This window comes from Dermochelys coriacea, chromosome 2 (assembly GCF_009764565.3).
Source record: "Dermochelys coriacea isolate rDerCor1 chromosome 2, rDerCor1.pri.v4, whole genome shotgun sequence".
NCBI lineage: Eukaryota > Metazoa > Chordata > Testudines > Dermochelyidae > Dermochelys > Dermochelys coriacea.
Window position 1 is genome coordinate 256,548,396 of NC_050069.1, and position 24,995 is coordinate 256,573,390.

The following is a 24,995-nucleotide window of genomic DNA, read 5'->3' on the forward strand; positions in this document are numbered from 1 at the left end:
TGCCTTTTCCTCTAACTTCCAAATGGTTTCAGAATAAACTTGTATAATCCTGGCCCCGATGTACTTGGCTGTGTTTATACAGCTGAAGGACTCTGATATACTTTGCTTAATATATGCAGTGGAATAGCCATCAATTTACACCAGAAATGTAACTTGATATTTGCATTGATAGTTTAATGACAAATACCTCCTTGCCTCTTGTGAAGACTAATGATTCCTCTAATTTATTTTTCAGAACCTTGCTGCTGAAAAAAACCTATAATAATCTAGATATCCAAGTAAACGCAAGCCCTCCAGCACCGTTCTCAGTATTTTGAAGGTGTTGTGAAGTGCAGTAAGCTGGAAACACTGGAGACCATTGTTGATAGAATAGTGAAGGCTGAGGTGAGATTACTTTGTTCACTTTAGTGTTTTAAAGCAATAAGACAACAAGGGTACCAAATAGTGCATAAGCTCATTTCATCAAAGTCCAATAAAATAACACAAAGTACTTTGATGGTTTCACTGCAAATGTTGCTTCTTACATTAGCATGTGTAGATATCAAAGTGTTGATTTACTAGGTTTATCAATGGGGGCACTGATCATTGCAGGTGATCTTGGTGAAATCAGTATGACTTCGTTGAGGACTTGGCAGGTGATGGGGGAATTGCAAGATATTTTTTGTAGCTTGTCTCTCCACTTAGCCCCACTACTATGTTTTCTACTTGATATCAGTGGACAATGGAAGAATCTTTCAAAAGAATGTTATTCAAGAGAAATGCTGCTTTGGAACTACTTGGCAACAAATGCACGGTCCTGCAAACTGCACTATGGGATGCCTAATGCTTTTCAGCTGATAAGCTATGTTTGAGGATGCATGGCATATTTTTCAGAAGTACCCTCAGAATCAAAACCATGATTAGAGTGGATGGGGGCCTGTGCAAAGATGGCATACTTTTTTGTGCAACTGTAAGATAATTATATATGTGTATATATTATATTATAATAATAATAATTAAAGCTGAATAATATAGTCAATTAAAGGAGGGTATATAATTAATGCCAATCAACATGGTTTATGGAAAATAAATCCTGTCACCCAAACTTGATGTTTTTTTTTTTTCCCATGAGATTTCTAGCTTGGTTGATAAAGATAATAGTGTTGATGTAATATGGTCAGATTTCTGTAAGGCATTTGATTTGGTACCACATGACATTTTGATTAAGAAACTAAATAATACAAAATTAATATGGTATACATTAAATGGATTTTAAAACAGGCTGATTAGTCTCAAAATGTAATTGTAAACAGGGAATTATTGACTAGGTGTTTTTAGTGGGGTCTTATGGGGATCGGTTCTTGGCCCCATGCTGTCTAGCATTTTATCAATGACCTGGAAGAAAACAAAATAATCGCTAATTAAATTTACTGATAACACAGATTTGGAGGAGTGGGTAAATAATGAAGAGAACAGGTCACAGACATAGTGATCTGGATTGCTTGATAAGCTGGGCACAAGTAAGCATATGCATTTTATATGGCTAAATGTGTACATCTAGGAACAAAGAATGTAGGCCAGACTTATAGGATGGGGGACCTCTGTAAACATTTGGGGGTCATAGTGGATATCATCTGAATAAGAGCTCCCAGTGCAGTGTTGTGGCCAGAATAGCTTATGTGATCCTGGGATGCATAAATGTGAATCTCAAGTAGGAAGAGAGGTCATTTATCCCTGTATCCTGGCTCTGGTGCGACCACTGCTGGGACACTTTACTGGGGGTTGTGGTGGATTCTCCATCACTCGCAGTTTAAAATCGAGATTGGATGTTTTTCTAAAAGATCTGCTCTAGAATTTTGAGGAAGTTCTATGGCCTGTGTTAATCAGAGATCAGTCTAGAGATGATCCCAGTGGGCCCTTCTGACCTTGGAATCTGTGACTCGAAGATACAGAGTGTGGGAGGTACTGGCGGTATTAGGAACTAAAAGTTGTGGAGAAGCTGGCTGACCAGATGGCTAGTGATCATACTGTAATTGGGTTTTAACCAATGTTTCAGTATAATCTGTTGGCAGATTAGGGTACCCCCAGAAATTAAGACTGCTGGTAAACTGGGGAATTGGTCACCCTTTGCTGACTGGCTGGGGAAGAAATATAGAATATTATTGGCATCTTTTAAAACTTTTGTGGAATGTCCTTTCAGATTAATTCACTGTCCAGGTGATATGACAAGCATAAGTGAAAGAGTTAAGAATGACTTTTAAATTGCTTATAAACTGCAGAATAACCACTACATTGAGAAGAATGGAGCAGTATACATTTTACAGCTATTTCAGTATGTCTCTAAACTCGGGAAGATGAAGATAGCACCGCTTTTTTTTTTGTTTGTTTTTAAAAGGTTATCTTTACAAAGAGAGGAGAACTACAAACTTAGCTTTCTAAATGAAATCTTTAAATGCTGTGGAAAACACCCAAGATTCAAAAAATCTGCCAGGATATCTTTTAAGCAGGAAAACTCTTCACATAGGTTTCCAGCACCCCTGTTTATGAGACGCATTTACAATGAGGCAAACTTAAACAAAAATAAGAGTTCAAGCATGCGAAAAGCATAAAGATATGTGTAAATTCAAATGACAATATATAACGTTAACATTACTGCATCATGCATCCCTGATCATGTTTAGTTATGATATACATTTGGTTCCTACTGATTCTGCTATGTGATGTTACTTGACTGACCAGAGAAGCAGACATTATGAAGTCTCAATCAGTTTCACCTGTAGGTGTATCTACCAATGTTTGGGTGCTGTTATCCTCTGTCTTCCTTCCCAGTGTCAACAGACTTCATATGAGGGAGCAAGAGAGAGGTGTCCACCTATCAAGCCCATTGCAGTCATCAAGAGTTATTTAAAATATATTTCAGTTTCTGCATCCAAGATTTTGCATCTTCAGGGATCCCAAACTTACATTTATTAAATTTTAGCTAATTCCCAAGATTGTCAGTACTATTCCTCAATATTCCATTAGAACTGTATCAACAGACAGTTCCATATCCTCTGGCTTTTTCTGTGCCCACTAAAGCTTGCAGTTTGTACTACAGTGTGTCTAGAATGACCCATATGTCTAACTTTCTATTAATATCTTTAGAGGTTTTAAATCCATTACAACAGTTTCAAAAAAGATTCCTTCCCTTGGGGGTGCAAGCTGAGCCTGGTAAGGCCATACTTATTCTCCCTCAGTCTGTAAGGATTACACTGTGTTCCTCAATGGACTTACTTTTGCTCACAAGCTTTATGGAATGTCTGCATCCCCCAAAGAACACTTCAAAAAAAATAACTCAACCATTAGGGCAAAAATACAAAGAGTGATTTGGACAGCATGTCACATGAGGATGTGGCCCATCTTGGCCTGCCTGCCTGACCCTTCCTCATTAACCTTTGTTTTACCAGGTGACAGCTCACTGAGAAGGAAAATCACTTTTACAAGAGGAACCTGCTTCTTGAGACTTGCCACTTGATAGCTGCAGTATAGTTCAATTCACACAACTTCAAACATTCACTTAACATCTAATAGGAAAAACTGTATGTATTTTTGTGTGCATTGTATAACGAATGAAATTTTTCTATATAAATGGATACACTATAAATACACAAATATAAAATATTTCTCAGTGAGTCAGCTTTATGTAGAGGCCCACAAATATTCTAGAAATCTGGCCCTGTTCCCCAGTGATGTTAGAAGCTGCCCATTGGCTGGGGGGATTAGTTTGTGTCTTGTGTATAAAACGGTTATTTTTACTATAAAAATTTCAGGTGTGGTACTAAATTGAACTTTTTGGTTGCTAAACAAGAATGCTTAATCATACTGGTATTAAGTGTTTAATTGATATAGTAATAATTTTTCTTAATGGAACTCACAACACAATGTGAGAAAGATGACCAAGTGATTAAATGTGCGTAATATACAGAAAACTAATATCCGTGTCTAAAGTATCACCAGCACAATTTCATTAGAAGAAAAAAATATAAAACAGAATTTTCCCCCTTTTCTTTCTATTTCTTTCCTGTGTTCCCCATTTGTATCAGGTGGGTATGACTGTTCAAATACAAGAGAAGAGGAGCTCTAAGGTATCCTGACTGGTATGTAGTTAACCTCAGTCCTAAATTAACGTACCATTACTTTAATCAAATCAGAGATGCTGCTTTCATGCTGTTATCCCCTTGGTGAGGGTGATGAGGTTTCTTCTTTTCACTTACTAGCATTTGAGAAATTTGATTGCCTAGCACTAAGGGGGTTCCAAGGTGTTAATAAAAGAAATAGGAAAGTTATTAAGATTGCAATTCTGTTTTTTGCCCTTATCGCTTATATCTGTCAGCCCTAATCTCATCTTTGAGAGAGAATAATTCCGGTTCTCATTGAACTACTGTGCTGGAAGCAGTAATCTCACTATTTACATTTTTACTCATTTGGACATCTTTCCCATGAAAAAAAGTGATGTCTTACAGAAAACTGATTTTCATTGATAGTAAAAAAGAAGAAATGGTTAAATGTTGAACCTTAAAATAAATGATCAAGAGTATTCAGGTGTTAGATATCTACATTTTATACTCAAGTAGATGATCAACTCTTACTCTTGAAGTTTGTCACTATATGTTGCAGTTAAATTAGATTATTCAAACTGAAATTGTTAAACCAACTTTTCACTATTTATACAACAAGTAATAATATTGCTCTCAACTTGTAACAAAACTAGATTGGTTAGCTTCACTTTGTTTCTCATTAGGTTCATTTTTCTAGTCCTGATGAATGCAATGTTTAGATTATAAACTCGGAAGGTGAATATTTTTTGATGAAATCTCTGTTTCTGCTAAATTATATATGAAATGTGAAACATTTCTGTTGGTCTTAAAATTCTACTCTGAAAAGTGACTGTAGAAATATCACTTTGCTATTCACAAATCTCTGGATATTCAGAGTTGTATCTACTTGGTCTAGCAACCCATCTTTGCTACTTAACTCTCATAGCTGTGTTATCTCTGCAGTGCTACCTGGAGTATGACATGAAATCTGCACAGGCTTCATGCAAAATTAGCAGAATTGTTATTCAGGTTCCAATTTTAGAACCAGATTTGGCCCTCAATCTGACCTGTCCAATCCCATTACAGAGAAGTGTCACTGAAAACAACTGAATACGATGAGTTTGAATAAATCTGACTGCAGAATTTGGCACACACAATCTCCTCTTCCTGATGATGGTGCACATGCAAGGACGCAGCTTGTGAATATAAGATGCCACGTTGAGTTGGCAGGGGCTAGCAGTTGGAAAAATCTCTTTAAAGTCAAGTTCTTATCATTGTACTCTAATTCATATCCATTGTATTCAGAAGTTGACTCAAAAATTTGAAACTCGCAATGGCACTTCAGAGTTGCTTTTCAGAATAGAGCTATGCTAAGTTTTAAAGGCTTAGGTTTTGTAAAAAAATAAATTTTATTTCTGGATTGATATCGCTTGACGGGGTCCCTTTTGCTGCAATATCACACAAATATTACAACTGTGTGCTCCTTTAAGTAGCAGCTTAAGCATGTTGTGATACCACCATATTAAAATGTTAGTCAAGAAACTGATGACCTGAACAATTTCTTTCCTCTAATTCTGGAAATTTGCCCACCTTACAGCACTTTATTTTAGGACTCTTGTTTCACTGTTGCCATTATTTATAAATCAGAAAAATAAAATTCCTATCCAATAAAATGTATTTTCCCTGCTTGCAGGTTCATCGTCTGGTAGTAGTGAATGAAGCAGATAGCATTGTGGGTATCATCTCCCTCTCTGACATTCTACAAGCATTGGTGCTCACGCCAGCAGTATAGATGCTGCCTTCTGACCTCTTTCCATAAAACTTCAGCATGCTGTTCTTAGTCTGCTTGATTTGTTGCTAATGTCTATTATAGACTTTAAGGTCCAAAAGAACCATCAAGAGCCTCCAGTCTGACCTACGCATTGCAGGCCATGGAATCTTGCCCACCCACTCCTGTACATAACCTTTGGCTGAGCGATTGAAGTCCTCAAATCGTGATTTAAAGCCTTGAAATTACACAAAATCTACCATTACACTAGTTTAAAACTGCAAGTAACCCTGTGCTCCATGCTGCAGGGTCTCTGTCAGTCTGACTGGGGGATCGGGGTGGGATTCCTTCCTGCCCCCAGATATGGCAATCAGTTAGACCCTGAGCATTGCATTTCAGCAAGCTCCAACAGCCAGACACCTGGGAAAGAATTCTCTATAGGACAGTACCCGTTTTTGAAAAGTCTGGATTTTTTTTCTATGGACAGGTGCCAGACAAAAGGAGAGTGAAACTGAGTGAACTGCTGTGAATGTATAAAGCTTCTAGGAGAACTTGAATGAAGTTTCTGGGTCAAGTTTGCCTCAAGAACACTGACTGCAATAGAAACAAGAAGAACGGTTTATGAGAATGTGTATTGAAACTTAGTGATGGGTAATGTCTGTATTTTCCCCCAGTGGTGTCGCAAAAAAACAGCATGACAAAAAAGCTTATATGTTAAAAAATGTAGGCTTGCATTTCAAAATGTCTTCAAAATGTTTGCTGAAAGACTGTGTCCGTCATTAAAATGCACTGTAGTCTGAAATTGTTTCATTCGTATTTGACAGAAGTCACTGATCAGCAACAGACGTCTGACATAAGGCAAGTGTATGGCATATTCATATCATAGTGCCTTATGTCAAATACAGCAATATGTCATCAGTTGCCCATCACTGTCAGAGGAAGTATTGTGCTAAACAAGACACTGTATTTGAATGTGAAAGTTTTTAAACCTAAAACCAAATCAGTTTCAGTTCTCATTAGATTTGTCATAAAAGTTGTAATTTGAATATCAGTAGATTACTTTAAAACTTTAATGACAGTTTCGTGTTTTTAATATTGCATTCTGAACTGATATGTAAAACAAGACTGATTTAAAAACAGCTTTATTTATTTTTACTTTCATGGCAATTTTTTACACATTTTTGGTGGATAGCTAAAATTTCACCATGTCCATTAATAACTGTTGATTGTTATACAAAAAAAAGGGGCAGATTTTTCTCATTTTTTAAACACTTGGGAGGCTGCAGAAGCCGTGGCTTCTAGAATGAGCCCACACATTACTTCAGTCTAAGGTTTTCAAAAGCACGTGTTGAAAAATGTTATTCTGTACTGTAATAGATAGGTACCGAGGAGAAGACTGAGTGCCAGAGAGCTATATATTTTCCTGTGTACTAAAATGTTAAATCATGTTGTAAGATGCAGATACAATTTTTTGTAAATTATAATGGATAGAGAGTTTTCATACAGATGCAAAGAGTGAGGAAAGGTTTTTGCTAATGTAAATGCACCATAAAGCTTAGAAATCACACTATATAATTGTAGACTTTCTTCTGCAGATAGAATAAATTAAAGAAATCTTACTATATCATTTTTTCATAGCAGTTTTGAAAATGCCAAGTATCTTTGCATGTACAGATTTTACATGCTTCTTACATCCTTTTTCCCACCTGGAGATTTTATCTTTTGTAACGTAGACATTGACTCACCCTTATCTCCCTTCCCTCTTTACAGGCTAATTGTACATTAAAGGACACTTACTTTAAAAGCAAATGTCTTTACTTGGGTTACTGAATAACACCTTACACTAGAAAAACTGAATGCCCATTCAGTCTTTCATTTATGGGGTGTTTCTCCATGTCCTATCTGGGAGAAAATGAAAATGATTGATTTGTCACTCTCTAATTCCAAACACAGGATGGGAAATGTTTAAATGAAACTGAAAACTACGTTAATTACTTGTTATATATTAAACAAAAAACCTGTCGGCAAAACTGCTTTCTATAACCGTAAACATTGGGTCTACCGTTGACAACTCCTTTTTCTAATAGCACCCAGACTTTTTTTTTTCAATATAAAATCTGAACACATTCACGTATACACTGTCAAAAAAATTGTTTACTATTTTTTTCTCTCCCTTGCTTATCCCCTGTGAAAAGTTTTATAAAGGGTCTTCTCTAAAAACTTTTCCTTTCTGACTAGATAAAAATTGACTCTTTTCCCATATAGTTTTAATGGTGCTGAAGTTTAAATGGCTGCTTTGGCTTAACAATAACTTCAGCATATAGAGTTCATCATCTCTATCATAATAGCATTGTCCAAGCTCTGGGAATAATTTGTGGAGAGAGAAAAATAAAACTGAATGGAGTGGCTCTTGGTTTTTTTTCTCCTGTGGCGTGTGGCAGAATTTTTTTTCTTTGCAACTTCTTTTAAGTTAAGGCCTCCACATTTGTCCCTTTTTTAGAGAGCACTTGTATAATGTATGTGTTCAACACTGTCTGTTACATTGGTGTGTGTATTCTAAGCCCACTGTTGTGCCGAAGAAGGGATGAAAATTCTATTCAATTGATGTGGTAGAGATACTGATTAAAGCAGAAGTTTAGGTCACTTGAGAATTAGATTATATTTGGCTGAACTCCCTCCTGTCAGAGGGAGAATCACAATCCGGTCTAAGTCTTTAAGAAAAAGAATTATCTGAATTATTGCATAGACAGTTAAAACAAAATGCTCTAAATTCATAAAGGAGTGAGAGACCCACAAAAGGAGGCTGAGATTTTCGCTTCTTATTCAGCAAAGCACCAAGTGTGTGCTTAAAGTTAGTGTTTGCTGATTGGGTCCTAGAGTCTAGAACAGTACCTTTTCCTTTTCTCCCACTTTTTATTTGGGCATTGTTGAGCACACATATATGTTTAGGACCCTCTAATAAAAGGACTATATACCACTGGGAAATATTTATCACAAATACAGGTGGTGTAGGACAGCTGTACTATTCCCATATGTACTGTTCCCAATACAGCATTATCTATTTTAAGACACATCAAGTCTTACCTTTGTATGCTGTAAATAATATGTATGACCTAGTACTGTATTTGGTAAAGTGTTTGAATTTGAGTTATCTACATCGAAATAATTGAACAGCTGTAAAATAAACATGTAAAGCATTGCTCTTATGCCACACAATGAAATGCATTCACATGTTTGTTTTTGTGTGTTTAAAAAACCATGAATGTAAGGAGGTTTTTTAAATACAATCAAGTCAAATGAAATGTCTGTTACAAACTTGAAATAGCTTAGTTTGGGAAATAAAGGCCGGTTAGACATGCAGAGTCGCATTAATTTTCAATACTATGACTTACTATGGCAAATATACTTTGAAAACCAGGCCTTCACACCCTAAGCAAATTCTGTCTGCCTCCCCTTGTAATTTCCCCACCTCCCACAGCAGGCCCTGCTAATAGTTAATTAATATTATAAAAAGGCAAAATCGCACTGATTTCAAAATGATGGTAGCTGAAGCTAACCTTAATTATGTAACATACTGTAAATGTAATTCAAAATTATTCCTGGAATTAATGAGGGAAGTGTGGAGTAAGGTCTGCATAAGAAAGTACAGGAGTCTAGTCTCTCTCAGTCCTTTCTCCTTGAGATTCTACGTCAAAGTTTATCCCACAGTTACTGGATTCTAGAGATTCTCCACATCCCAGCTGTGATCACTTTTGCAGCACACTCCTCCCTCAGAGCCCTATCTTATATTTGAAACTTTATATTTGAAAGAGTGCTTCTCCATCTGAAATTCAGCTCTTTTCTCCAATAGCAAATACTTCTGTCCTTGCGGATGTAAAAATCACTCCCTCCCTTTCCTTGGAGCCATATCACCTGTGTGCCACATTATCTATTTTAATTTTCTGATTTATCTACAAATTTTTCATTTAAAACATTTTCATTTAAAATTATCCTTTAAGTTGGTCTTTGTTCCATAGGTAGCCAAAATTGTAGGGGTGGGATCAAGAACTAGATTCCTTCAAAGAAGAAGCATTCCTTCAAAGAACAGAGCTGGCCATTACTCAGGTTTTTGTTCTTTGCAGTTGACCCTTAACTTGTCGGGAAGCTTGGAAGCACGAGAGTAAGTCTTCCTCTAAGTTCACTTCAAAGAGTCAGACTTGACTGTAGGCAAGCCCACCAGCTTAGCCCATGAGGACTTTGGACATCATAAGTCCCAGAGGCATGACAAAGAAAGGCCATAAACATGGGCTCCATTGGTATTGAACTCTGTTCATCAGTACCCAACTCCAGGGTCTGTTGGCACGAGTCTGATCACCCGCCAACTTGGATACCACCCCAGGGTCTGACAGCCCAGATGAGCAGAACCTCTCCCACAGTGGGGAGATCTGAATCGGTTGCCACCTCACAGGACATTGTCACATTTCTGGATTCGGAATCCCCTCCCTCCATCAGCTCCCCCCTTTCCAAGAGATAATATCACCTCAGAGAGAATCGACTGCTGGAAGGAGCTTATCATCGTCATACACAGAATACATCTCCCTTCCAACAGTACCACCACTGGAATAGGACTCAACCTTACTCCTCATCAGGATGGAAGCCTTGAATGAATCACTCTTCCCTGACCCTGTGTTACCACCACCCCCCAAAGGCCCACAGTCAGTTTGGTACAACCTATGCCTTATTTAACACAGAGCTGCTGTACTATATGCCATGGGGATCCCCTGACCACCTACTGACCCTCTCCTACTAGCCATATTGGGGGCCTTGGGACCAGTACTCCCCTACAGAGTTGATCCAAACAGCCAGGATGTCACCCCCTTGTTTCCACTCTAAGGGGACAGTCAGATCTGCTTCTCAGTCTGACAGAGGAGAGCATTATACTCCGGATTCAGCAATTCTGGCCATGAATCAGTAAGACTGCCATCGTCCTCCCGGGATGAAGCGATGACTTGTATGTCCCTTACTTCCCCGCGCCCCTGATGATTTCAGGCGTTCCAGGACCACCCTCACAGAGTTGCTGGAAAGCTTCAGATTACTCTCAAGGAGATGCAAGAGACTTCCAGCACAACCTCTTAGACATTCTGCATGCTTCCAGACTCAACAGAATAGCTCTTCCTGTTAATGAAGCTATATTAAAGCCATCTAGGACAGTTTGGCACACTCCTGCCACCTGCACTCTATTCCAAAGGGGTGAAGAATTATTATTAGGTGCTGGCCAATGGTGTGGAATGTTTGTTTTCCTCACTCTACTCCCAATTCTCTGGTGGTTCATGCCACTTCTGAAAGGGCTAGATAGCAACTCCCCAGTCAACTGCTGCTGACAAAGAGGGCAAACACTTGGATCTGATGGTAAGAAAGGTCTTATCATCCAGTCTCCAGTTCAGGATAGCCAGTTACCAGTCACTATTGGCTAAAGATTTCCTGAACTATGCCAAGTTTGAGGAGTTTACTGACAGCCTTCGGAAACAGGACAAAGCTTGTTTTCAAAACTTTGATAGATGAAGGCAAACTGATAGGCCCACCTCCAATCTGCAGTCAATGATGCTGATACCCCCTCTAGAGCTATAACATCATGTTAAGGAAGTCATGGCTCCATGTGTCATGGTTTCCCTAAGGAGGTCCAGATACCACTGAGGACCTACCCTTCAATTAACTGCACCTCTTCAATCAGAAGATGGACAAGTCCCTCCAAAGCCTGAAGGATTCCTGAGCTACCCTCTGCTCACTGGGGATATACACACCTGCACCTAAGAGGAAGTTTCATCACCCATTGGTCAAATCTAGACATGGCTCAGCAGTTTTTCCATCAGAGGTCCTATGAACCACCACGTCAGACACAGAGGTTTCAAAAGTCCTGCTCCCCTCCACCCTCTACAACAAAATCAGGATCTCAATCTCAGCCCCCTGCATGACGTTATTTTTGATGGGAGCTCAAGGGCAGCAAAACACAAAGGCCTTGTCTACACTACAGGGGAAATTCGATCTAAGCTACGCAATTTGAGTTACGTGAATAGCATAACTCAAATTGACATAGTTTAAAATCTGCTTACCGCAGGGTCCACATTACGCAATATTGATGGGGGATGCTCCCCCATCGACTCCCCCGTACTCTTCTCGATCCAGTAGAATACAGGAGTTGATAGAAGAGCGACCTAAGGTCGATTTAGGCAGGTCTTCACTAGACACGCTAAATCAGTCGCTGAGGCATTGATTGCCATTCGCCAATGCATCGATTTGCCGCTTGTCGATCCCCCGGTAAGTGTAGACAAGCCCTCGGTCCAACACTTCTCAACCCACAGACACACCATTAGGAGGTCATCTAGCACCCTTTTTCAACATTGGAGTGCAAAAACACTGGACCAGAGGGTGCTGAACATCATTCACTCTGGCTATATGATAGTTTGCATCCCTACCTCCTCCTCCAAGAAAAAAAAAAAACTTCCCAACCCTCCTTCAGAGATCACTCTGACGAGAGTATTCTCAAACGAGGTGAACTCTTTTTACTGCAGCAAGGAGCAGCAGAACACATCCCTCCTCACTACCAAGGGAGAAGGTTTACTTGACCTACTTCCTGATATCCAAAAAGAAGGGTGGTTGGAGACCAATCCTTAACCTCTGCCATATCGACTGCTTCATTTGCAAACTCAGATTTCACATGGTCACGTTGGCAGCGATAATTCCATCTTTAGAAAAGGCATGTGGTTCACAGCTCTGGATATGAAGAATGCCTACTTTCATGTATATAATCATCCTGCCTACAGATGCTTCTCAGATTCATGGTAGGCTCTCATCATTTCAGTACAGAGTATTCCCCTTCAGAATAGTGACCGCCCCCCAAGAGTCTTTACCAAGATATCCTTGGTACTGGCAGCCCATGTCAGACAGTGTGGTCTCATTGTCTTTCCCTACTTCAACAACTGGCTCCCTGTTACCAAGTCCTACCAGGAAGCCTATGCATCAACTTCCATGATGTTACACCACCTCTCCTCACTGAGAGTCGTCATAAATGTTGAAAAATCTGTTCTCACCTCCATGCAATCTCTGGACTTCATCAAGGCAACCTTAAATTCTATCACCACAAGAGTATATCTACCCAAGAACAGGTTCCAGACCATGAACAATATCACAGCTCACGTCACAAGCAACCCTCGAGTACCAGTCAAGACATGTCTCTCTTGCCCAAGTCATATGTCCTTGTGCACCTACATCACCCCATTCTCAAGACTCCACTTTCGTTGCCTTCAAAGTTGGCTGCAGTCAGTATACTTCCCAAGCCATCATTCCATGAATCTCAAAGTTCTGGCCAAAGTACTGTCTTCCCTACTGTTGTGGGCAAAACCTTATCAGTTATGAGTGGGCATCCATCTTCCTCTCCAGACAGGACCATTATTATAGATGCATCCTTATTAGGTAGGGGGACCCATATGAACAGCAACACAGCACAAAGTGCCTGGACATCTCGAGACTCTAGGATGCAGATCAATATCCCGGAGTTGCAAGCAGTCGGGAAGAAATGTAAGTCTTTTTTTTCCATTCATCCGCACTCAATGTGTCCTTGTAACGTCAGACAACCTAGCAACTGTCTTCTATATCAACAAGCAGTGGGGAGTGAGATCCACCTCCTTGTGTGCAGAAGCAGTCAGCCTCTGGAACAGATGTATCAGCAATCAAATCACCCTATCAGCAGACGAACTTCCACAAAAGCAAAACGTGCTTGCAGATTCCCTTAGCAAATATTTTGGGTTTACCACAAGGGGAGTGCCATGATTCAGTACTATGCAATATTTTTACTTTATAGGGAATTCCAACCAGGGATCTGTTCGCCTCTCAAACAAATAGGAAATGCACCTGTTGCACAGATGTTGCCACTCCCAGATAATACTCTGATTCTTCCTTGCCCGGACCAGTTCAACTATGCCTTCCCTCTGCTACCACTTCTGCTATGAGTTTGACACAAAATCCAGAAGGATTTTTCTCACCCCCTTCTGGCCCAGACAGTTCTAGTTTCCCAACCAACTACATGTCATCCCAACCACCAATCATCCTATCAATATTCCCCAAGATCCTGACCCAGTGGAACGGCAAGATCAAGCACCCCAGTCTGTGTACACTCCACCCCAGAGCTTGGTATTTGGACGGGCATATTTATGCTCCACAGCTGTACAAGATATCCTCTCTTGTTATAGAAAGGACTTTACTAGAAAAAATTTACCTAGTTAAGTAGAAGTGCTTCTCTTCTTGGGCACACCAAAGAGGGGTTCTCCAAGACGCTACGGATATTCATCTCATCCTGGACTATATCCTCTCTTTGAAGATGTCAGGTTTGTTCATCAGCATCTTGCAAGTCCACTTGATGATGATCAGCACATACCACTCACCTTCTCATGGCCACTTGGTCTTTGCACATCCAGTCACCAATAGATTCTGGAAAGGCCTACTAAGAAAATTCCCCCATATTCAGAAGCCTGCTCCCCAGTGGGCCTTAACTTTGTTCTCTCAGTACTCACAGGGCTCCTCTCTGAGCCCCTGGCTACTTACTCTGTGTCTTTCCTTTCCATGAAGGTTGCTTTCCTTGTGGCCATCATCTCAGCGATGATGGCAGATCCTCCATACACTGTAAGGATAAGGTTTTTTTTTTTTTTACAGCTACAACCTAAATTCACTCCTAACATAGTTTCAGAATTTCACCTTAACCAATCCATTCACTTACCTGTGTTCTTCCCAGAACCACACATTTCCACAGAAGAATGAAGACACCACTCCCTCGATGTTTGGCAAGCCTTGCCTTTTTACCTACAGAGAACAAAACCAATCAGGAAATCCCCAAGACTGTTCATCACTATAGCAGAAAAAGTCAGAGGGCACGCCAGAGGCTCTCCAAATGGATCTCTTGACTGTATGCTACACTATCCATTTTTGCTCACCTTCCCCCCCCCCATGGAGTAAGTGCTCATTCCACCAGCGTGGAAGCAACAACTATGGCATCTGTTCAGGAGGTACCCCTCCTGGACATCTATAAAGCAGCCATGTGGGGCTCTGTTCACACATTTGCAAGACATTATGCCCTGGTGCAGGACTCTTCCACTGATGCCTCCTTTGGGGCAGTGGTACTTTGCTCAGCCCTACAGCCTCGCACCCTCATCCTACATAAGTACTGCTTATCAGTAACCTACAGTGGAATACAATAGAGACCATCACTCAAAGAAGAAGAGGAGGTTACTTATCTGTAGCTGGAAGTTCTTCAAGATGTGTGGTCCCTCTCTGTATTCCACTACCTGCCCTTCTTTCTCTCTGCTTCAGATCTTATCTAATTTGTGGTAGAGAAGGAACTGGAGAAGCGGTCAGTCTGCCCTGCCCCTTATCCCCTTGGTCAGAGGCACAAGGTGGCCTGCGCATGTGCACTGGCTCAACACACACTGCTTTCAAATTCACAGTCTCTGGGCATATGATGCTGCATGCATAACCCACAATGGAATACAGATAGGGGCCATTCATCTCAAAGAACCTCCAGTTACAGATAAGTAACCTCCTCTTCTGGTGTTCCCTTACCTAGACGATTGGCTTCTGAAAGGTTGCTCTCAGGACAAAATTTCACAGGCAACTTGCAAGGCCATAGATCTCTTCCTCAAACTAGACCTGCAACTGAACATTCAAAAATACACCTTGACCCCTCTCCATTCAATAGCAGCAAAATCCTCCTTCAAAGGTACAGATTTGTGGCCCTGTCCAACATAGTCAACACAGTCTAGATCAGTATTCAAATCCCAGTCAAGAACTCTCTTCAGTTATTGAAACATATGGTAGCTGGTACTTTTGTGTGAGACCATGCAAGACTGCAAATGCATTGCCTTCATGCCTGGCTCAAAACTGTTTATTCTCTTAAAAGACACAGTCTAATTACAGGTTTCAGAGTGGTAGCTATGTTAGTCTGTATCAACAAAAAGAATGAGGAGTACTTGTTAGTTGTTGTTAGTCTCTAAGGTGCCACAAGTACTCATTCTTTTAGTCTAACTACACTAATTTCCATACCCACCTTTGAAAAGGAATCTTTCAATTGGTGGAAATTCTCTCACAATGTTTGTGCAGGAGTCCCTTTTGTCTACTCTCCCCCATGGTTGTTATAACAATGGACGCATCACGGTGAGGTGGGGAGCACATCTGAACACCTGCATGGCCCAGGGTAGGTGGATGCCTCAAAAGCCACTCTACACATCAACCTCCTAGAATTTAGGGCAGTCAGATCTCCCTGTCTCCAGTTTCTACCACTAATCAGGGGCAAATGCATAAAGGTTACTCCTGGGGAATTCTGCAACAAAAATTTAAAATTCTGCGCACAATATTTTAAAATTCTGCCTATTTTATTTGAAAAAAAACACAATATGATCACACCAGTTTCAATTATTTTTGGTCATATAGTTCAAAATACCTGTCAGCAAGTATGTCTGTAACAATAAAGACAACAAAAAAGATTCAGAAAATGTTTTTTGACAAATAGATTTCTTACTAGGCATACTAATACAGAACACTGAGTAATAATTCATTTAAACTACAATACAGAACCATATCCTCCCCCCCCCCGAACCACTGCAAAGGCTGGGGGGAGTCAGGGGTAACAGAGGAGCTGAGGGAGGGGAAAATAATTGCTGGGAAGGTGGTTGGGTGTGGGTGGGAAAAGTATGGAACAGGTTTGGGGGGAGGGGACTGTTAGGGAGCTTCCCCCATGCAGTTTCTGGCTGACCCCTAGCCTCTCCAATTCAGTCAGGCACATGTGTCACTCCACCCCCACTCAGACACCCACACCCCCCATCCCCATCTGTCCTTGCACCCCCACCCCTCTGTGTCTCTGTGCCCCCACTCAGCCACCTCCCTTCTCCCTGTAGCTCTGCACTCCCTCCCCCTCTGCCCATGGGGCCCTGTGCCTCCACTCCCATTCAGCCCCTACCCCAGTCCTCCCTCACTAGCCCTTATGAGCCCCTGTCTGACCCCCTAGCAGTCCCATGCTGTCTGCCTTTCCATAACCCCTGTCCCTGATCTGGCCCAAAAGGTGATGTGAACAAGGGCAGTCTCTTTCTCGCCCCTAGCTGGCTGGGAGTGGCTGCTATGTTCTAGTACCACAATGCTCTCTGGTGGGCAAAAGGCAGAACTGCAGAAGTTATTTTCTGCTGCGAGCTGCTGCTATGTTCTATTGCCACTGCACCCTCTGCTGGGCAAAAGGTGAAACTGCAACAAATTTTCATCAGAACCTTTTTTCTGCAAAAAAAATAAAAATATATGCAACTCATTAATTATGCACATGTCCAGTGGTGCAGAATTCCCCCAGGAGTATAAAGGTCATGATGGACAACATGTCATGCATGTTCTATATCAACAAACAGGGAGGGGCAAGATTCTCCCTCTGGGTGTGCCAAGGCTGACCAGCTTTGGAATTGATGCATACTCAATCAGATCATCCTCACAGCAGCTGACCTTCCATGAGCTCAGAATGTGACCACGGATACATTCAGTAGGCACGTCTCACGAGCCCATGAGTGGGTAATAGAATCCATTGTACTTCACCGCATATGTCAACAATGAGGCACCCCTCGGATAGATCTGTTCACCACAGCCACAAACAAGAAATACACTCAGTTCCGCCCAAGTGACAGGGTGGGTCACCAATCCCTCTAACATGCTTTTCACCTTCGATGGTATTTGGGTCTTCTCTATGTGTTCCCTCTGGCTCCTAATATCCCAAGTTCAACTCAAAATAAAGAAGGACAAAGCCAGTGTTATTCTAACAGTTTTGACTTGGCCCAGACAGACATGATTTCCTTACCTCAGACAGTGGGCCATTTGCTTGCTCACCAATCACTTTCCAGCTTGCCCCTCCCCTTCTCGCTCAGGAAGATGGGAAGATCCTTCACCCAAATCTCAAGAGCTCTTTGCCTCAACACATGGCTGGTCAATGGATCATGGGATTAAAAACAATCTGTTAAAGCAAAGTGAAAAGAGTGTTATTACACAGCAGAAAACTGTTTACTCTTCGTTTCAACTATGGCCAGCTCCAAAGTGTAACTGTCCTCCCTCTTGGGTTCAGGCCACCCCCTTTTGGAGGCATCGGGAAAATGGTATGCCCTCCAGCAGTTCATTGGGTGGTCTGACTTGCAGTTGCTCAATTGCCCAAATGACAGTTCAGGGTACAAAAAGGAGAATTCAGCACAGCACTAGTCAGCTGGTAGCCCTGGCCTGCTGGTTGGGGTGGACACCAATAGTCTAGGGGCTTGAGCCCTCTGGACATGGGCACAGCGATTAAATTCTGTCACTGGCCTTCTACCCTAAAGGATAGTGCGCTATCAGTCCCACATTCGAGGGCTGGGGTTAGGGAGTAGAGGGACCCGGGCCCACCCTCTCCACCAGGTCCCAGCCCAGGGCCCTAGCAGTAGCAGGCAATCTTGCCACTGGGTTGGTGGGGAAATGTCTTGCCTCCCAACATACAATCAGACCAAAGTCTTGCTTTCCTGGGCTACGTCCTACGGGGTTCTGCTGGCACTACTCTGTCACTTCTGGAACCTGGCTCTCAGTCTCACTGTAAGGTGGCCCGTCCTCCCATCTCTCCCCGAAGTGGTCCATATCCTGGGGCAGTGGGTTGCCTTTTCTCCCCACTAACACTCATGGGCTTCACTGAAAGCTCAGCTCCGTTGGAGGAACGTCTGCCTCCTTCCCTGGTCTGCCCAAAACTGAGCTGCAGGGCCATATTCTTATACTTCCTACTCCACCCCTGCACTTCCTCAAGGGGGGGCCAGGTGGGGTTGGCTGCACCCACGAGGGGCGTTAACCTCTTCTGTACTAGATGGAAGTTGTTTTGCCTCACTACAAAAAGGATCCACAGTCTTCACCAAGACACTCCCAGGATGGATCTTGGGGTGTATTATTGCACATTATGACTTGGCTGATATTTAACCACTTTCTAGAGTGATAACCACTTTTACAAGATCACAATCTACATCTGTGGCATTACTCAAAGATTCTGAAATCTGCAGAGCTGCAACTTGGACTTCTGTACATACTTTCTCCAACAATTATGCTCTGGTTCATGCCTCTAGGTCAGATGCTGCAGTTAACAATGCAGTTCTCTTTTCAGTATTGGACTCTGTTCCAAAGCTCCCTCCTCTTTATGGGAATACTGCGTGGGAGTCACCTGAAATGGAGCACCTATAGGCACACTACTCAAAGAAGGAGAGGTTACTCACTTTGTGCAGTAACTGGAATTCTTTAAGATGCATGTCCCTATGGGTGCTCCATTACACTCCCTCCTTCCTCTCTGTTCGGAGTTTCCTCTGTGAGACTTTGTGGTAGAGAAGAAACTGAGGGCAATTCATCCACAGAGCCTTATATATCCTGGGAATGGGGCACAAGGATGTACTGGGTGTATGTGGCACTGCTACTAAAAATCTCCAAAGACATAGGGGCACATGCACACCTGAAATGAACTACCCATAGGGACATACATATAGAAAAACTCAGTTACCGTACAAGGTGATGAAGTGAGCTGTAGCTCATGAAACCTTATGCTCAAATAAATTTGTTAGTCTCCAAGGTGCCACAAGCACTCCTTTTCTTTTTGCGAATACAGACTAACACGGCTGCTATTCTGAAACCTGTGCAAGGTGAGTAACCTCTCCTTTTCTCTGAAGGGAGACAGACCATCACCACATGTAAAAAAGGCACTGTCTGGAGAGAGAGATGGCAGGAGAGTCTTTGCAAAATAACAAGTACTGAGATGTAACCCCCTCTACTAGCCTCTAGTCTGATCTCACCCCTTCTGTGAGTCAGAACTCTTGTCAGCATTTCAGGCTAGGCAAAGACTTGTAAGTCTAATGCTTTCAAAGTGAAATGAATGTAGTTAAGAAATTCCTTTGCCAAGCAAGCCGGTGTTCCTTGCCTTCCTGCCTGGTTAGCCCCAAAGAGGTTAAATTAGATGCCCAGCCTGAACACAGTGCAGGAAGAACTCTAAGAGAGTGTGCATAAGCAACTAGGGAAGCTCTGGAGGTCTGAGGCACTGGCCTTCAAATACTTGAAAAGCTGCCATAAAAAAGATGGAGAAAAATTATTCTCTCTTACCACTAAAAACAGGACAAGAGGCAATGGGTTCAAACTACAGCATAGCAGATTTAGATTGAATCTCAGGAAAAACTTCCTAACTGTAAAAACTGTAAGACAACTGAACAAACTGCCTTCACTGGAGGTTTTCAAAAAAAAGGCTGGATAGCCATCTGTCTTAGATGGTTTAGACACCACAAATCCTGTATCCTGCCAAGAAGGTAGACTAGATGACCCTTGCAGTCCCTTCTAATCCTATGGTTCTATGAGTCTATGACATAATTGTGCTGACAGAAGTCCTTACGGTATGTCTACACTGCAATTTAAGCCCAGGTCTGTGGGATTCAAGCCTGCAAACTCAGTGTTTGTAAGCCTGGGCTTGAGCACCCACACTGAATATTGACCCTAAGTTTACAGTTTCTGGACCTGGGTCTTACATGTCTACACTACAATACATAGAACATAGTCAAACTAGACTATCCCAGGCTTCCTAGTGCACTCCCCAGCTATAGTTGTTCTAGCCTTTTGTTTGTGGTGCACTGTGAGAAAACTTGCTTGTCCACGTCGCAGCACTTTACACAACATTGTCTCAGTGCACCAACACATCTAATCAAACTATTTTTTTGGGTCTGCACACTCCTGGCAACTGGTGCAAGCTATGCGGAGGAGTCACCAGTTGAAGAACTTGTCTTGCTTGGGCTTTCACTCCTGTTTCAGGAAACGGGAAAAGCATCCACAAGTCACTGGTGCATACTTTGGTGGTGTTTTCTGATGTACCGAAGGCACGATACAGACATGGCAGACTCCAACTGGCTGTTGTTCACAAATCTCGGTATACTGCTATTGTCTGCTATGTAGACTGGCGCATCTGGTGCAGGGCCACGAGCACAGCCTGATGGGATCACATCGTCACTGGGACCTGGAATGACCAACAGTGATGCCAGAACTTTCGCATAAAGCAAGCTACATTTCTGGAGCATTGTGAACAACTTGCATTGACCTGCCAGCATCACAGCACATGTATGAGGGTGGCCATGGTGGTCCAGAAGCAGGTGACCATAACCCTTTAGAAGCTAGTTATCCCAGACTGCTATAGGGCTGATGCTAACCAGTTTGGTGTTGGAAAGTTACGTGTGGGTAAAGTGGCGGTGGAGGGTTCTGAGGCAATCAGGTGCATGATTTATCCAGAGATGATGGGCATAAACAATGTCCTTAAATTGCTGACTTTGAGAAAATGGTGTTTCCAAACTGCTCCAGGGCCAATGATGGGATTCATGTGTCTGAAGTTCGTCTTCCTCAAGGTGCACTTAAGCACATAAACTGAAAGGGTACTATTCCATTGTTATGCAGACCTTCGTGGACCACAGAGGCCAATTTATGGACGCCAACATGGGCTGCACTGGAAAGGTTCATGATGCTAGGGTTTTCCCCTGATTGAGAGTCTACATTTTGGATAAGCCAGAACACTATTCCCACCCAAGTTGATGGTCATAAATGGAATAACTGTCCCCAGTGTTATTCTAGGGAACCCCTGACTACAACCTTTTGTGTTGGTTTATGAAATTATATCCTGAGTCAGAGGCCCTGACAAATTACACTCTCAAGTGTAGAATGATGGTCAACTGTGCATTTGGCAGATTGAATCCAATTGGTGCTGTTTATAGAATTGTTTAGATTCCAGTTTCAGAGTAGCAGCCATGTTAGTCTGTATTCGCAAAAAGAAAAGGAGTACTTATGGCACCTTAGAGACTAACAAATTTATTTGAGCATAAGCTTTCGTGAGCTACAGCTCACTTCATCGGATGCAATCAGTGGAAAATACCACTGAATGCATCCGATGAAGTGAGCTGTAGCTCACGAAAGCTTATGCTCAGATAAATTTGTTAATTTGAGCATAAGCTTTCGTGAGCTACAGCTCACTTCATCGGATGCAATCAGTGGTATTTTCCACTGATTGCATCCGATGAAGTGAGCTGTAGCTCACGAAAGCTTATGCTCAAATAAATTTGTTAGTCTCTAAGGTGACACAAGTACTCCTTTTCTTTTTAGATTCCAGTGTCATCAATATTGTCTGAATTATTGTGGCTTGGTGTGCTCTGCACATTCTTTGTGAATCCAAAGGTGAACCACTTGCCCCTCAATGGGCCTATGATAGTAATTGATTACTGATTTGGTACACTTAGACAGACAGTGCTCCTGTAACAGTTGGAGCAGGCTGCACCCAGACAAGCGAAGTCAGCAATGCTTTGTACTCCCACATTGTGAACTTGCATGGATCAACTGAAGAGGGAAAACAGTATGTTTATGGTTGTATTTGTACCATGATTCTTACAGTAAAATAAGTACTGTTGCTGTATGCTACGACTGGGGTGTGTGTGACTGTCATGAATTAGTAATTGTGCATGAGATGACTGCTTATACCATGGTGGTTAGTGTGATATAAACTGTGGCTTTTCATTATGGATTGCTCTGAATAGATGAATTGAGATATTGTTTGATACAGCTTCCCAGTTATGCCTTATGTCTTTATCTTTCTTCTAAATACAAGTTATATGATGCTGCGATGGTAATAAACTTTATTAATAAATAGGGCTGTCAAGCGATTAAAAAAAATAATCACGATTAATTGCACTGTTAAACTATAATAGAATGCCATTATTTAAATTTTTTGGATGTTTTCTACATTTTCAAATATATTGATTTCAATTACAACACAAAATACAAAGTGTACAGTGCTCACTTTATATTTATTTTTGATTTAAAATATTTGCACTGTAAAAAACAAAATAAATTTTATTTTTCAATTCACCTAATACAAGTACCGTAGTGCAATCTCTTTAACATGAAAGTTGAACTTAGAAATGTAGAATTATGTACAAAAAAATAACTGCATTCAAAAGTAAAACAATATAAAACTTTAGCGCCTACAAGTCTACTCAGTCCTACTTCTTGTTCAGCCAATTGCTCAGACAAACACGTTTGATTACAATTTGCAGGAGATAATGCTGCCTGCTTCTTGTTTACCATGTCACCTGAAAGTGAGAACAGGCGTTCGCATGGTACTGTTGTAGCCGGTGTCGCAAGGTATTTACATGCCAGATGCTCTAAAGATTAATATGTCCTTTCATGCTTCAACCACCATTCATGTGTCCATGCCGATGACAGGTTCTGCTCAATAATGATCCAAAGCAGAACAGATGAATGTTCACTTACATCATCTGAGTCAGATGCCACCAGCAGAAGGTTGATTTTCTTTTTTGGTGGTTCGGGTTCTGTAGTTTCCTCATTGGAGCGTTGCTCTTTTAAAACTTCTGAAAACATGCTCCACACCTGGACCTAGATTTTGGATGGCACTTCAAATTCTTAAACCTTGAGTCAAGTGCTGTAGTATTTTTAGAAATCTCACATTGGTCCTTATTTGCATTTTGTCAAATCTGCTGTGAAAGTGTTCTTAAAAAGAACACGTGCTGGGTCATCATCCGAGACTGCTATAACATGAAATATGTGGCAGAATGCAGGTAAAACAGAGCAGGAGACTACAATTCTCCCCCAAGGAGTTCAGTCACAAATTTAATTAATGCATTATTTTTTTTTTTAACAAGCATCATCAGCATGGAAGCATGTCCTCTGGAATGGTGGCCGAAGCATGAAGGGGCATAGGAATGTTTAGCATATTTGGAATGTAAATACCTTGCAATGCCGGCTACAAAAGAGCCATGCAAATGCCTGTTCTCACTTTCAGGTAACATTGTAAATAAGAAGCAGGCAGCAGTATCTCCCATAAATGTAAACAAACTTGTCTGTCTTAGCGATTGGCTGAACAAGGAAGTAGGACTGAGTGGATTTGATGGCTCTAAAGTTTTACACAGTTTTGTTTTTGAGTGCAGTTCTGTAACAAAAAAAAAAAATCTACATTTGTAAGCTACACTTTTATGATAAAGAGATTGCACTACCGTACTTGTCTGAGGTGAATTGAAAAATACTATTTTTTTATCATTTTTACAGTTCAAATATTGGTAATCAAAAACAATTTTATAAAGTGAGCACTGTACACTTTGTATTCTGTGTTGTAATAGAAATCAACATATTTGAAAATGTAGAAAAACATCCAAAGATATTTAATAAATTTCAATTGATATTCTATTGTTTAACAGTGCGATTAATCACGATTAATTTTTTTAAACAATTAATTTTTTGAGGTAATCGCGTGAATTAACTGCGATTAATGAACAGTCCTATTAATAAAATGAAAGCCTTTATTTGTGAACACGGCTGTATTACAAAAAAATATTAAAGCATTCTCAGGCAGGCCAATTGCCATTACAACACCAAAACACCAGTAATAAAATACTCAAATCAGTAATAAAGTAAAGTGCGTAACACTACCATTGAACAGGGAAATCAGTACAAACAAAAGAATTCTCTACTTTTGCATGTCACCAGGCCCCCATTCTCCTTTCCCTCTTTAGCACATTTAGCATGCACATGGCACTGCTGCACCGGGTGGAGGACTGCTGAGGGTACGTTTTCCCTGATTACCTAGTGTTTAATCATGGTTGCATGGGCCATCCAACCATAGTATTGTCCAACGTGTTCCTTATCTGCACGACGTGGTGCCATGGAAGAGACTCAGGATATGGAATAGGAGCCTGAACTCTTGTGGCCATTAGGCAGACCTCTCCATGCTGCCATCCAGCAGTACCTGTAACTAGCTTGTGCTCCACTACTCACAACCTGCTATGGACACAACCCATGGGATGTCCTGGCTCAAGCAATCTAACAGGGAGCAACCTCATGACTCCCGATTGGCTCCCTGCCCCTATATAAACCCAGCTGGTATTCTAGGACAGTGGTTTTCAAACAGCACCATGTCACTATGAGTTTCCCACCCCCCTGCAACATTAATTTCAGTTTTTCTTCCTCCACCTCATCTCCACAGATGTAGGAATGGTCAAAAAAAAAAAAAAGTTGCCATCTGTGCTTTCCCCACCTGCACCCCAATCTGCCCCAGAATTTCTCTTTTGGTGTTCCACTCACAATTTTGTGTTCAATTT

General features: G+C 41.3%; 1 protein-coding gene and 1 long non-coding RNA gene across 7 annotated transcripts in view; one reads left to right on the forward strand and one right to left on the reverse strand.

The window, feature by feature from the left end:
* The window catches only part of PRKAG2 (protein kinase AMP-activated non-catalytic subunit gamma 2), a 428,376-nt gene extending 420,553 nt beyond the window's left edge, over positions 1–7,823 (forward strand). The window contains 5 exon segments of the mRNA XM_038389209.2: positions 236–250; positions 252–281; positions 283–384; positions 5,749–5,839; positions 6,308–7,823. Coding sequence (XP_038245137.1) covers positions 236–250; positions 252–281; positions 283–384; positions 5,749–5,839; positions 6,308–6,342 — 273 coding nt within the window. The 3' untranslated portion in view covers positions 6,343–7,823.
* The window catches only part of LOC119851345, a 68,068-nt gene that overhangs the window by 37,812 nt on the left and 5,261 nt on the right, over positions 1–24,995 (reverse strand). For 4 of the 6 annotated variants that reach the window (XR_006279495.1, XR_006279493.1, XR_006279496.1 and 1 more), the window contains exons 2-8: positions 20,615–20,860; positions 17,678–17,830; positions 17,329–17,454; positions 15,412–15,504; positions 14,573–14,655; positions 7,642–7,725; positions 1,828–2,851 (exon numbers count right to left, since the gene is read on the reverse strand). This is a non-coding gene — a long non-coding RNA (uncharacterized LOC119851345). Of the gene's footprint in view, positions 1–1,827; positions 2,852–7,641; positions 7,726–14,572; positions 14,656–15,411; positions 15,505–17,328; positions 17,455–17,677; positions 17,831–20,614; positions 20,861–24,995 lie in introns of those variants that run through there. The other 2 variants (XR_006279498.1, XR_006279494.1) reach the window with 2 other exon arrangements.